This window comes from Schistocerca piceifrons, chromosome 7, assembly GCF_021461385.2.
Source record: "Schistocerca piceifrons isolate TAMUIC-IGC-003096 chromosome 7, iqSchPice1.1, whole genome shotgun sequence".
NCBI lineage: Eukaryota > Metazoa > Arthropoda > Insecta > Orthoptera > Acrididae > Schistocerca > Schistocerca piceifrons.
Window position 1 is genome coordinate 11,167,598 of NC_060144.1, and position 15,884 is coordinate 11,183,481.

The 15,884-nt window shown below is 41.3% G+C and overlaps 1 protein-coding gene across 1 annotated transcript in view; it reads right to left on the reverse strand.

Annotated features, from left to right (window-relative positions):
* Positions 1-15,884, reverse strand: part of LOC124805018 (myrosinase 1-like) — a 108,096-nt gene that overhangs the window by 73,108 nt on the left and 19,104 nt on the right. The window contains exon 3 of the mRNA XM_047265425.1: positions 12,517-12,651. Coding sequence (XP_047121381.1) covers positions 12,517-12,651 — 135 coding nt within the window. The remainder of the gene's footprint in view (positions 1-12,516; positions 12,652-15,884) is intronic.

Consider the following 15,884-nt stretch of genomic DNA (forward strand, 5'->3'; position numbering starts at 1 on the left):
CACAAACAAGTGGATAAGGTCATCAAAAAAAGTCAATGCTGCCGGTTTTGCACTCAGAAATTTCACTCGCCGTGTTGCTTTGCACACAGGATGCTAGCATACATTCACTCAGTTCTGTTCTATGGTATAATCTTTTGGAGCATCGCATCTAAGCTGAAAAAAGTACTTATTTTACGGAAGTGCGCAGTATGAGTATTAATGAGTATTACAAAAGGGTGAAAAGAAAACTCTTGTACCAGCCGCTTCGGGGATGCAGAGATTCTTAAACGTATATGCCAATACTCCCTAAAGGCGTTTGTGATTAATTAGCACGAATTCAGTCGTCTACAAACACAATCCTAGAAATGCGCCGGTGTGCAAAACTTAACTACGAAAGTAAGTTGCACATGACGTCTCACTGCCAAGTAACGCAGCTCAATGAAACTTGGACCGTACGTCGAACGAACTGCTACAGTGCAGTACAGGTGGTGACTGACAGAAATACGTAATGAGACGAACAGAGACGGCACTTTTGTTCAAAGGCAGTTATTACACCAAAGTCACTGCGGGAGCATCACAAAAGGTACGATATTGTATAGTGTGTGTACACCACTGTTGGTAATGCACGCTGTGCAACATCCTCTCATGCGGGCCGAAAGGTCGGTATAGAGTTCTTGTGGCAGTGTATCCCATTCATTCTAGAGTTATTGTGGCAGTGAGTTCCAAATGGTTCAAATGGCTCTGAGCACTATGGGACTTAACTGTTGAGGTCATCAGTCCCCTAGAACTTAGAACTACGTAAACCTAACTAACCTAAGGATATCACACACATCGACGCCGAGGCAGGATTCGAACCTGCGACTGCAGCGGGCTCGCGCTTCCAGACTGCAGCGCCTAGAACCGCTCGACCACCCCGGCCGGCAGTGAGTTCCATTCATTATAGAGTTGTTGTGGCAGTGTGTTCCATTCACTATAGAGTTCTTGTGGCAGTGAGTTCTATTCATTATAGAGTTGTGGCAGTGTGTTCCATTCATTATACAGTTCTTGTGGCAGTGAGTTCCTTTCATTATGGAGGTGTTGTGGCAGTGCATTCCATTCATTATAGAGTTCTTGTGGCAGTGCGTTCCGTTCACTATAGAGTTGTTGTGGCAGTGTGTTCTATTCATTATAGAGTTGTTGTGCCAGTGTGTTCCATTCACTATAGAGTTCTTGTGGCAGTGAGTTCCGTTCATTATAGAGTTGTTGTGGCAGTGTGTTCCATTCATTATACAGTTCTTGTGGCAGTGAGTTATTTTCATTATGGAGGTGTTGTGGCAGTGCATTCCATTCATTATAGAGTTCTTGTGGCAGTGCGTTCCGTTCACTATAGAGTTGTTGTGGCAGTGTGTTCTATTCATTATAGAGTTGTTGTGCCAGTGTGTTCCATTCACTATAGAGTTCTTGTGGCAGTGAGTTCCGTTCATTATAGAGTTGTTGTGGCAGTGTGTTCCATTCACTATAGAGTTCTTGTGGCAGTGAATTCTATTCATTATAGAGTTGTGGCAGTGTGTTCCATTCATTATAGAGTTCTTGTGGCAATGAGTTCCGTTCATTATAGAGGTGTTGTGGCAGTGTGTTCCATTCACTATAGAGTTCTTGTGGCAGTGAGTTCTATTCATTATAGAGGTGTTGTGGCAGTGTGTTCCATTCACTATAGAGTTCTTGTGGCAGTGAGTTCTATTCATTATAGAGTTGTGGCAGTGTGTTCCATTCATTATAGAGTTCTTGTGGCAGTGAGTTTCATTCATTATAGAGGCGTTGTGGCAGTGTGTTCCATTCACTATAGAGTTCTTGTGGCAGTGAGTTCCGTTCATTATAGAGTTGTTGTGGCAGTGTGTTCCATTCACTATAGACTTCTTGTGGCAGTGAGTTCTAATCATTATAGAGTTATGGAAGTGTGTTCCATTCATTATAGAGTTCTTGTGGCAGTGAGTTCCGTTCATTATACAGGTGTTGTGGCAGTGTGTTCCATTCATTATAGAGTTCTTGTGGCAGTTAATTCCGTTCATTATAGAGTTGTTGTGGCAGTATGTTCCATTCATTATAGAGTTCTTGTGGCAGTGAGTTCTATTCATTATTGAGTTGTGGCAGTGTGCTCCATTCATTATAGAGTTCTTGTGGCAGTGAGTTCCGTTCATTATAGAGGTGCTGTGGCAGTGTGTTACATTCACTATAGAGTTCTTGTGGCAGTGAGTTCTATTCATTATAGAGGTGTTGTGGCAGTGTGTTCCATTCAGTATAGAGTTCTTGTGGCAGTGAGTTCTATTCATTATAGAATTGTGGCAGTGTGTTCCATTCATTATAGAGTTCTTGTGGCAGAGAGTTCCGTTCATTATAGAGATGTTGTGGCAGTGTGTTCCATTCATTATAGAGTTCTTGTGGCAGTGAGTTCTGTTAATTATAGAGTTGTTGTTGCAGTGTGTACCATTCATTATAGAGTTGTGGCAGTGTGTTCCATTCATTATAGAGTTCTTGTGGCAATGAGTTCCGTTCATTATAGAGTTGTTGTGGCAGTGTGTTCCATTCATTATAGAGTTGTTGTGGCAGTGTGTTCCATTCACTATAGAGTTCTTGTGGCAGTGAGTTCTATTCATTATAGAGTTGTGGCAGTGTGTTCCATTCATTATAGAGTTCTTGTGGCAGTGGATTCCGTTCATTATAGAGTTGTTGTGGCAGTGTGTTCCATTCACTATAGAGTTCTTGTGGCAGTGAGTTCTATTCATTATAGAGTTGTGGCACTGTGTTCCATTCATTATAGAGTTCTTGTGGCAGTGAGTTCCGTTCATTATGGAGGTGTTGTGGCAGTGCATTCCATTCATTATAGAGTTCTTGTGGCAGTGCGTTCCTTTCATTATAGAGTTGTTGTGGCAGTGTGTTCTATTCATTATAGAGTTGTTGTGGCAGTGTGTTCCATTCACTATAGAGTTCTTGTGGCAGTGAGTTCTATTCATTATAGAGTTGTGGCACTGTGTTCCATTCATTATAGAGTTCTTGTGGCAGTGAGTTCCGTTCATTATGGAGGTGTTGTGGCAGTGCATTCCATTCATTATAGAGTTCTTGTGGCAGTGCGTTCCTTTCATTATAGAGTTGTTGTGGCAGTGTGTTCTATTCATTATAGAGTTGTTGTGGCAGTGTGTTCCATTCACTATAGAGTTCTTGTGGCAGTGAGTTCTATTCATTATAGAGTTGTGGCACTGTGTTCCATTCATTATAGAGTTCTTGTGGCAGTGAGTTCCGTTCATTATGGAGGTGTTGTGGCAGTGCATTCCATTCATTATAGAGTTCTTGTGGCAGTGCGTTCCGTTCATTATAGAGTTGTTGTGGCAGTGTGTTCTATTCATTATAGAGTTGTTGTGGCAGTGTGTTCCATTCACTATAGAGTTCTTGTGGCAGTGAGTTCTATTCATTACAGAGTTGTGGCACTGTGTTCCATTCATTATAGAGTTCTTGTGGCAGTGAGTTCTGTTCATTATAGAGGTGTTGTGGCAGTGTGTTCCATTCACTATAGAGTTCTTGTAGCAGTGAGTTCTATTCATTATAGAGGTGTTGTGGCAGTGTGTTCCATTCATTATAGAGTTCTTGTGGCAGTGAGTTCTATTCATTATAGGGTTGTGGCAGTGTGTTCCATTCATTATAGAGTTCTTGTGGCAGGGAGTTCCGTTCAATATAGAGGTGTTGTGGCAGTGTGTTCCATTCATCAAGGAGTGCAGTTTGTGAACCGCTGGATAGTCCGGTGGTGCATGTGGACGTTCTGCAATACGTGTGCCATGGCTGTACGTGCTCGATGGGAACTGGCAGTCCAGTCCTTTCGCCAATTACCCTCTCATTGCCAGAGCTCCTTACGTGGCCTGATGCGGTCGCGCTTTCTTGTTGTCAGCTATAAAAATGAAGTCAGACTGAATACGGCCCTGAAAAGATGCAGATGGTGAAGGAGTATGGTGGCACAATAATGTCGACTGGTGGGTGTACCGCATACAACGATTTGCGACGGTGCCAAAAGCGTATGAACCGTACCAACGGGGAGTGTGGTCATTCTCGGATGAGAGCAGATTCAGGCTGCTTAGTGTTTCTGGACGTACCCTCATAGCACGAAACGCACTCAGAAATATTGTCGAACGTCATCGTTTTGATAATTCAGGTGATACAGGGTGAGGAGACATAATGTTTCGTGGGTGTACTGACCTTCAGACGTTTGGACACACTACAGTCACTGATCAACGTTATTGTGACACTATACATATTCCCCGTGTGAGTCTTTTCAGTGCTGTATCTGGCCCTGACTTTATTTTTATGGATGACAATGAGCGATTGCATCGAACATACATAAATAGATAAATGATTTGGCGGACATGGTGGGCAGCAATTTGCTGTTGTTTGCTGATGATGCCGTGGTGTACGGTAAGGTGTCGCATTTGGGTGACTGTAGGAAGACACAAGACGACTTAGACAAAATTTCCAGTTGGTCTGATGTATGGCAGGTAGCCGTAAATGAGGAAATATGCGGATGAATAGGAAGAAAAAAACCTTTATTGAACCTGTGATGAAAACAGCACCTAATATCTACAATTACTGAGGCCGCGTAAATCTCGTTACGATTCTTCCTGTAAAATATTCATTATAAATTTTCGAGTGGAAAACAGAATCGTGATCTTCAGTGAAAGTTCGGAAATCTGATAAAAGTAGGTTTTATTTTCTTTGCTTCAACATGTATCATCAGCCCACATTTAGTATGCAAAACTGCTATTATAAGTTCCCAGTTTATGTCACACGTAAAGCACCCGGGATTCTCCTAAGTCCATTCCGAGAATAATCACGAGAATATACAGTCACTTTCTACACATAACGTTGTTTTCTTACGTAAGTCGTTCAGTGGATTTCTTTCACAAAGATTGCTCGCCAAATACATTCTGTAGTAGCACACAGAACATAACCACGCGGAATTTTCCAAGTCTAACAAGTCACACGGGTATATCTCCCGAACAAAATATCCCACGACTCTCAAACTTTTACAAAATGTTCGTAGCAACAAAAGCTACCATTACAAATCCATCTGAACGCGAAGGACCGAACATTTCTTCATCTTACACATTTTATGGACACACACACTTAACATGACCTTCGCGTCTCAAAAGCTAGTCCATGACTCTCTCAATGCCGTTTCTCACAGCTCATATACTACTTGATAGAGCGTGGGAAACACTTGGCTGTGATTGGTTGATCAAATGAACAGCTAATCAGATCAGTCTTTCAAGATCATATTCGTGCCTAAACTGTTCTGAGCCAATCACTACATCAGATTCACTGGCGTCGCTTCGACAAGCAAATTATTAGTATAATGTTTATTAATTGAAACTAAATGAAAATTAATCTTGAGATAATTTTAGGAAAACATTACTCTACAAATAATCATTCTGCCTGCCTTCTTACAAAAACAAGTACTCTTGGATATACGTCATCAGCAATGTTTGTACGAACATCTTTGCCACACTATGACTGCGTAACGCATTACATAAAATTAATCCTGAAATTTAACATATGTGCCACATACACACTCCCACTCACTCTCATTTACTCCCACAACGACATAAGACACAAATAGTAATTTTGTCTGAATTTTATATTACAAAAATGAAAATTAAAGTTTTAATATGAAAAGCTCAATTAATTAATTCTGCACACTGAGAGCTCTGTTTATGTTTTCAAATAATACCAAAAGATAAACTATTAAAGTTCCTAACTGAATTTAATTCCCTAAGTGTCGGTTTTTGGTATTCTAGGTAATTTTCTCTAATTTTGAAAATACCCCAGCCAGAAAGCTGAGATTTTGCAGCCAGCTTCTTTTTAATAACAAAAGCCTACACATTAAGTTTTATCAAAACTGAATAATATTTAGTATCGTTTATTTAGGTTCTTAGGGGTTTGAATATTCTGTCGCTGGAACTGACGGAAGTAGCACTTCCCACGGCCGCGCTAGCGACAGGGATTTACTCAATCACGCCGAGATGCAAGCGGCTGTCACCGCCACCTGCTCCAAAGCTACGACCCCCTACTGCATTAAAACACTGTGGCGGACTGACTCGCGACGTTACACGTTGCAAAGCGATATCGTGTGGAACGAGCATTTGAGGACTGTGTTAGGAAAGACGAATGGTCGACATCGGTTTATTGGCAGAATTTTAGAAAAGAGTAGTTCACCTATAAAGGAGACCGCATATAGGAAGCTGGTGCGATCTATTCTTGAGTACTGCTAGAGTTTTTGGGATCCGTAACAGATCGGATTGAAGGAAGACATCGAAGCAGTTCAGAGATGGGCTGCTGGATTTGATACCGGTAGGTTCAGGCAACGCGTAAGTGTTACGCAGATACTTCACGAACTCACATGGGAATCCCTGCAGGGAAGGCGACGTTCTCTTCGAGAAACACTGTTGAGAAAATGTAGAGAACGGCACTTGAAGCTGACTGCCGAACGGTTCTACTGCCGCCAACGCATGTTGCGCGTAAGGACCACGAAGATAAGATACGAGAAATTAGGGCTCCTACGGAGGCATATAGACAGTCGTTTATCTCTCGTTCTATTTGCGAGTGGAACAGGAAAGAAAATGACTAGCAGGAGTACAGGCTACCCTCCGCCACGCGCCGTACGGTGGCTTGTCGAGCGTCTACGTACATGTAGATGTACATGTGGAAGGGCGCAGATCGTGGATTCGTAGAACGAGAGGGTATTCGGCGAATGGACTCTCCTGTCCGTTGCCCCGACTTAAACCCCATCGAGTGAGCGTGGGCTGCTCTGGCGAGACGTACCGCAGCTCTCCCTCAGGCACCGGCGACCGTCCAGCAGTCGTTAACCTCACTGCTGGAGGGGTGGGACGCCCCAATGAGAACTCACTACCAGACACGTGCCCTGCACGGCAGCACGTTCCAGAGTGCGCACTGTCGTCTGTGGCGACCACAGAGCCTATCAAGAAATGTGGCCTGCCTTTTGCAATGTCGAGGGGACCATCACGAACAACGGTGACTTCAGTGTAATTACCGTCTGTGAATAAAACTGTCATCTCTGTTCGTTTCATTGCAAATTTCCTTCAGTTACTGTCTGCACTGTACTATAGCAGGTCTTGTGTGGTCCAAGCTTCATCAAGATATGTTACGTGGAAATGACTCACCATGTGGAAGTTACTTTCGTTCTTAAGTTTCGGGCACCAGTCTAGAAATAACTTCCTCTCTTTGTTTCAAAAATGGAGCTTTATATTCTGTTTCAAAAATCTGTAACAGATTGGCCATGAACATCAGGCAGGAAACTGAAATTCTCCAAATCTTAAAAAGCGAAGTACAAGAATGCCTCATGATAACTCCTTTTACAATGTTTAAGAATACCTGGGCTAAACAATCTAAATTCCACGTAACTCTTATAGTTCTACTAAATATAATGACTTACATAATATAGAGGCAGTAGTTGTTTAAAGTTACATAAATGCTATGTTCAAAGTATTAGATTAAAAACATATATATAACTTGCATGGGACAACTGGGGCCATAATATGACGTTGGCTTTTTGTTGCTAGGTGGGGTCGCTTCAGAGATATGAAGCTCAACTTTGTTTTTTCAAATGGGATGCTATACTTTGGTACTTATTTTCTGATAGCGGCTATCGAGACGAATCCAATGATGTGTAACAGTAAGTTCTTTGAAGATCAACGAAGGTCACAAAGGTGGCATGAACGTCCATTTGCAGAAGGTGTTCGAAGTGATGACCATTGGTATCAATGCAGTGCTGCAATCCTCTTATCATGGATTGAGTGGTATTCCTTATCACATCGGCACTTACCGAAGCACAAGCTCTGACAATTCTCTCTCACATATCTTCACGTGTAGTTACAATGTCTTTTACGAATCCCCACAAGAAAACATCCAGGGGCGTCAAGTCTGGCGAACGAGCCGGCCACGACACATCTCCTCTGCGTCCAATCCAACGATTTGGGAATTGTTTCTGCAACTCATTTCTAGCCATCAGGGAAATATGAGCCGGACACACATCGTGTTGATGCCGCATTCTGTTCCTTCTTCCTAAAGGTATTTCTTCCACTAACAGACCTAACGTTCCTTACAGGAAAGTGGTGTACTTCCTACCATTAAGATTTCCTTAGACGAAATAGCGGCCTATAACCTGTCCTCCAGAATCCCACACCATACATTCACTGACAACGGTTTTTGGTGTGCAACTTGTAGCAGCCAACGTGGATTTTCAGTTGCCCAATAATGCATGTTATGCAAAGTAACATTTTCATGGTTCGTGAATCTAACCTCGTCAGTAACTAAAATAAAATCAATAAATGTGTCATCCCTCTGAATCTGAAGTTGAGCCCATCGGCAGAATTCAGTGCGACGCATACAGCCCGTACCAGTTAATTCTTGGTGGAGACTGATATGGTAAGAATGGAATTTATGGCGATACAGAACACGCAGAGGTGCAGATACGGAAAGGTGTCCGACAAGGTTGCGCACTATCCCCTGCTATCTTTAACGTATACATTGAAGAGGCGCTGAAAAAAGTAAGGGAAAATTCACAGACAGGTGTAGTAATTCATGGCCAACGAATAGATATTATAAGATATGCCGATGATATAGCTGTCCTGGCTGAAAGTGAAGAAGATCTTGTAGTCCTACTGAATAGAATGGATAAAGTTATGGGTGAAGAATATAATATGAGAATTAATAAAGCAAAAACAAAGGTAATGGCATGCGACAAAGAAGATCAAGTGAAAGTCCAAGTTCATGTAGGCAATGAACTGCTTGAACAAGTTAATAAATTTACTTATCTGGGCAGTAATATTACCAGGGATGGAAGGAGCAAGACAGAAGTGAGAAGTAGAATAGCTCAAGCAAAGGCTGCTTTTAACAAGAAGAAAAACATATTAACATCTAAGAGCATCAGCCTTGAAACCAGGAAAAGATTTTTGAAATCATATGTGTGGAGTGTGGCATGCTATGGGTGTGAAACATGGACTCTCGGGACGGAGGAACAGCAGAAGCTAAATTCTTTTGAAATATGGTGCTATAGACGCATGCTCAAAATAAAATGGATCGACAAGGTCACCAACGAAGTGGTTCTGGAAAGAGCAGGTGAGAAGAGAAGCTTCTCGAGTTTCATTGTTAAAAGAAGAGTGCAATTTACAGGCCATCTATTAAGACATAAAGGACTCCTGAACACATAGAGGGATATGTCGAGGGAAAAAGACCAAGAGGAAGACCACGACTGAGTACATGGATCAAATCGTGAAAGATGTGGGATGTGACACCTATAAAGAAATGAAGAGAAAAGCTGAAAGACGCACAGAATGGAGACAAGCTGCCATTGTAGCTGTTGCAAACCAATCCTTGGATTGACCACTACAGAAGAAAAGAAGAAACAGAACACGCACTACTCTTGCTCATGCCAGATTCTCTTGCGATTTGACGCTAACACGACGATCTCGAACCACAGTGGCAAGAATACCGTTTCCCCGTTAGTAACTTGCCTTTGCCGGATATGTTTCCGATGCATTAAAGATCCAGTTGTTCTCAATTTACCATACACATATTTCAATGTTCGACGTGTAGGGTGAGTACGTTGGGATATCTTTCAGCGATCAGTTTCCAACTCTCACTGAATTTCGTTGGCATTCTCCGTAAATGAGAAGCATATCGACTTGTTCTTCGAAGAAATACATCATTCACATTCGCTTGATTCGACGATACCAGCCTTATGGTTCGTATTAGTGTTGTATTGCGAAACCGTCGAATGGTGTTTACATGTCAATGGCAGACGGATACGCCGTGTTCAGCGAATATTTGCTATTTTCACGATATGCGAGAGAGAATTGTCCACATCATTGGATTCGTCTCGATAGCTACTGAAGAAACTGCAAAAAGGTGGGAATTTAAGGATATGGGGTCTGGATAAACTGACTAAACCAGAGGTTGTACAGAGTTTCAGGGAGAGCGTAAGGGAACAAATGGCAGGAATGGGGGAAAGAAATACAGTAGAAGAAGAGTGGGTAGCTTTGAGGGATGAAGTAGTGAAGGCAGCAGAGGATCAAGTAGGTAAAAAGACGAGGGCTAGTAGAAATCCTTGGGTAACAGAAGAAATATTGAATTTAATTGATGAAACGAGAAAATATAAAAATGCAGTAAATGAACCAGGCAAAAAGGAATACAATCGTCTCAAAAATGAGATCCACAGGAAGTGCAAAATGACTAAGCAGGGATGGCTAGAGGATAAATGTAAGGATGTAGAGGCTTATCTCACTAGGGGTAAGATAGATACTGCCTACAGGAAAATTAAAGAGACCTTTGAAGAAAAGAGAACCACTTGTATGAATATCAACAGCTCAGATGGAAACCCAGTTCTAAGCAAAGAACGGAAAGCAGAAAGGTGGAAGGAGTATATAGAGGGTCTATACAAGGGCGACGTACTTGAGGACAATATTCTGGAAATGGAAGAGAATGTAGATGAAGACGAAATGGGAGATACAATACTGCGTGAAGAGTTTGACAGAGCACTGAATGACCTGAGTCGAAACAAGGCCCCGGGAGTGGACAACATTCCATTAGAACTACTGACGGCCTTGGGAGAGCCAGTCCTGACAAAACTCTACCATATGGTGAGCAATATGTATGAGACAGGTGAAATACCCTCAGACTTCAAGAAGAATATAATAATTCCAATCCCAAAGAAAGCAGGTGTTGACAGATGTGAAAATTACCGAACTATCAGTTTAATAAGTCACAGCTGCAAAATACTGACGCGAATTCTTTACAGACGAATGGAAAAACTAGTTGAAGCCGAGTTAGGGGAAGATCAGTTTGGATTCCGTAGAAATAATGGAACACGTGAGGCAATACTGACCCTACGACTTATCTTAGAAGCTAGATTAAGGAAAGGCAAGCCTACGTTTGTAGCATTTGAAGACTTAGAGAAAGATTTTGACAATGTTGACTGGAATACTTCTTTCAAATTCTGAAGGTGTCAGGGGTAAAATATAGGGAGCGAAAGGCTATTTACAATTTGTATAGAAACCAAATGGCTGTTGTAAGAGTTGAGGAGCATGAAAGGGAAGCAGTGGTTGGGAAGGGAGTGAGACAGGGTTGTAGCCTCTCCCCGATGTTATTCAATCTGTATATTGAGCAAGTAGTGAAGGAAACAAAAGAAAAATTCGGAGTAGGTATTAAAATCCATGGAGAAGAAATAAAAACTTTGAGGTTCGCCGATGACATTGTAATTCTGTCAGAGACAGCAAAGGACTTGGAAGAGCAGTTGAACGGAATGGACAGTGTCTTGAAAGGAGGATATAAGATGAACATCAACAAAAGCAAAACGAGAATAATGGAATGTAGTCGAATTAAGGTGAGTGATGCTGAGGGTATTAGATTAGGAAATGAGACACTTAAAGTAGTAAAGGAGTTTTGCTATTTGGGGAGCAAAATAACTGACGACGGTCGAAGTAGAGAGGATATAAATTGTAGACTGGCAATGGGAAGGAAAGCGTTTCCGAAGAAGAGAAATTTGTTAACATCGAGTATAGATTTAAGTGTCAGGAAGTCGTTTCTGAAAGTATTTGTATGGAGTGTAACCATGTATGAAAGTGAAACATGGAAGATAAGTAGTTTAGACAAGAAGAGAATAGAAGCTTTCGAAATGTGGTGCTACAGAAGAATGCTGAAGATTAGATGGGTAGATCACATAACTAATGAGGAGGTGTTGAAGAGGATTGGGGAGAAGAGAAGTTTGTGGCACAACTTGACTAGAAGAAGGGATCGGTTGGTAGGACATGTTCTGAGGCATCAAGGGATCACAAATCTAACATTGGAGAACAGCGTGGAGGTTAAAAATCGTAGAGGGAGACCGAGATGAATACACCAAGCAGATTGAGAAGGATGTAGGTTGCAGTAGGTACTGGGAGATGAAGAAGCTTGCACAGGATCGGGTAGCATGGAGAGCTGCATCAAACCAGTCTCAGGACTGAAGACCACAACAACAACAACAGCAACAGCCGCTATCATAAAATAAGTACCAAACTATAGCACCCCATTAAAAAAGAACAAAGTTCACGATCATGTCTCTGAAGCGACTCCACCTAGCAACAAAAAACCAACGTCATATTATGGCCCCCGTTGTCCCATGAAACTTCTGTCCCACAAACTTTTCAGCTACTATCATACTTTCGGAGTTATTCTCGGTGGCAATAGTTAGTGACTAATTATCATAGGTATCAATTCGAGTACATTAGAGCTACTCATAATTTGTTGTTAATATATTTTACAGAGGTAGCCAGTAGTTTTACCTTTTACCTATTACTGTGTACGTTGATCCTTTCCACATTGGTGAAGACTCTCCTTCATTACGGGATTTACGGAACACGATGTGGAATGGAAGAATGAATTAATGAAATGCACGAACAAGCTTCGAACGATTGCCCTTCTAGACTATCCTGTCTGAAGTGAAGACAGTTTACCCTGACTCACCAGAGGCTGGATTCCGTTCGCGAGCAGCTCGTTGATGAGATTGTTGTAGTAGTCGATGCCAGCCTGGTTGATGACGTCAAGGTCCCCAGTTGGCAGGACACGTGCCCAGGATATCGAGAATCGGTACACGTCCGCCTGTTGGATAACAATGTGTAAAGAGCAAGTATCAACAGTGTCAAATGTTTGTATATGTGCATTAATACAATGCTCTTGTTTGTTTATTTCTTTCATGTCCTGAAGACTTGCCTGTTAGGCAATAATAGTCTGTATTATTTATTGGTATAAATGCAAAAGAGAGTAATGATATGCCCGTACAGATCTCTTAATGCTCTTTTCTTCGTCGTCTGACTCGTATACTGTCCGGCAGTGAGAAAAGAAATTTTGCAACTTGTTCCGAAGTGATATTCAGCCGGTAATGATTCTAGAAGCCAACAGACTACAAAAATATGTATAAAAGACACGATGTGTCGCAGCTGTTAACACGCGATGTATTTTATTTTAACCAGAATGAAATTTTCACTCTGCAGCGGAGTGAGCGCTGATATGAAACTTCCTGGGAGATTCAAACTGTGTGCCGGATCGAGACTCCAACTCGGGACCTTTGCCTTTCGCGGGCAAGTGCTCTACCATCTTTCTTATTATATTTTAGATTGTATCAGCATGTAACTGGAAATACTGTGTGAATCGATTTTTCGCATCTGTTGTTGGAATTTCGTTCGGAAGAGATCTGATACATCCTTACCGTTTTTGTACAGTACGTTCAACAATCACTACGAGCAAGGAGCCATTCATATACTTTTGACATTGATGAAGTAAGAGGCGTAGCTAGTTAGAACGACGTCCTTTATCTCTTATGGCAAATTAGTCACAACCCTTTAATCTTTCCTGTTGGTACAACTTGGACTTTACATTGAGATCATTTATGTGGTTTTGGTATTATCTTTGAGTAATATGCAAGCAAGCCGCGAACTACCAGGACACGCGAACCGCAACGGTTGACGTTTACGCTGCTATTACTCGAGCACGTAACCAGGCTTGCATATGTTTAACCTCTGTGGATACCAGATCCTCTCGTATTTGTCATCTGATGAATTCAGTGTTTCGTTTACGAACAACATAAAGGTCTTACGGTTCGTGACGCACGCAGTAAGATTACATTTTTTCTTAATTCAAAGAAATAGGAGACTGCCCAGAAGACGAACTCTATCGTCTGCTTGCTAAAAATATTTCTGTGTTTCCCTGCTGTAATTTTATTAAGTTCTGTGTTTGGAGTCTCCATAATTTAATAATCAACAGCTCAAATTTCAGTTTCAATGATGTCCTGCATAATATCCACTGTGTGGCCAAAATCTTGTTTGTCTCCTCCAATTTTGGGAAACCAATTGTTCTTAACTATCACTCAGGCGAAAATCTGAATTATTCAAGTTAGTCTTGAACTATATACGAAATATAACGTACAATGCTTTGAACAACTTACTGTTCTAAGATATAAAATATTGAGGAACGCAAATAACAACTGACTTTGACTTCAGAGAAGATAGAATTCTATAAAAATTCAAATGCGGATGTGTCAGTACACGAATCCTCCGCAGTAACACGTAATACGAAGGTAGCATGAGTTTCCCAGATAATTCGCTAATATTCCTAGGGTATGAGCAACCATTTTTTATCATTCCATACCTGTTTACAGTTTTACATAACTTTGGCACAGTGCAAAACGAGATCTAGGCATGCTATATGAACTTCATTAATAACTTGTTTAATACTGCATTTAATGAGAGGTCACGAAATTATTGCAATAATTTTCCTCTTTTTTGTGGATGAATAACTAGTACATATTTTCCGCTGATTTTTGTTCGTTTCTAACTAGTTTTCAGATTATTGGGCCATCTCCAGGAAACAATTAACTAGGCTGTGGAAGGGACACTAGTTCTTCAATAAAGAAACATTATAACCAAAGATACAATCCTCTTGCACAATATGTTGCGCACCAAACTTTCTTTAACTTTGAAATAACACTTCACGCAGTGGATTATACGAAGCGCGATACATAATTAAACAACACGATATTACAGTATTACAGGTAATAATGTTATAATGCTAAAGTTTATGAGACATTGGTCAAGAAACTGTCAAAATGAACACTCTTCATTAATGTTGTCCACAAAATAAGTTTTTAACGTCATATATTGCAATTTACCATATGGACAATAATTAACACAATATTAAAGTATTACATGTTATATGGTTATGATGTGAAAGAATCCACAAATAAGATAACTTTCTCTGTTTATTAGTATCTTAAACTTATGAGTCATTAGCTTTAAATTTGAATGTTGGTCATTATGTAAGTATCTAACTTGGTTTCAGTAGTGTTTAACATCACAGACATGATGTAAGGGTGAGTTGTAGGGCATATGGAATCTTTACCTTTTCTTATGTCTTTCCGTCTTTGGTCAGTGTTGGTGAGTGTGCTTTTGTCCAGTGGCCGGTGCGACCAAGCAACCAATTGAAGTAAATGCATTAACATTTCAGTGTGCTTGGAATGGTTTTGTAAGTGTGAGTTCCATACTTTACCTTTTCACTGGAGTTACATTATTCGACTGTGTTCTCTGTGACTGATTTCGCGCAACTATACAAACTTCAGCACTTTCGATATCGATACGGAGCCCGAGTCTCAAGGCGTTACATTTCCATTGATTACTTCTTTGCTACTAACTGCATTCGCAACACATTTTGCAGATACTATCGACATACACTACTGAATGTACGAAATCGCTTCCCCCGAAACATCTGAAGCGTAGTCTAAACATCCTGCCAACAAAATACCCGTCCACATGTTGTCAATATTGCTTCGGCTACCTTTCAGCAGTTTCATTCAGCCACGCTGCGACAGTTACAGACACAACAAACGCGGAGTTCAACACAGTTCTGTGAGCATTTTAATTGAGAGATACTATAAAATGTGTGTAATTACAATTCATGAGTGTAGATGCTTGCGTTCATGTATCTTGTCACGAGATGAGCAGCCAGTTGGGCCAAAAAACTGTTACGCGTGCACACCCGAAAACGAGTGCCCTCACCGTAGGAGTGAACCAAATGTTAACTTCAAGTAACACCAGGTAACGGGGCCCGGATATCGGAGGGGGTGGGGGGGGAGCAGGGGGGGGGGGGGTAGCAAACCGGGGTATATCTGTCCCGGGGGACAACTTCAGGAGGCGACAAATTCATATTCTTGAAGAAGAGAACATTGTATCGAATGATTCAAATGGCTCTGAGCACTATGGGACTTAACTTCTGAGTTCATCAGTCCCCTAGACTTAGAACCACTTAAACCTAACTAACCTAAGGACATCACACACATCCAT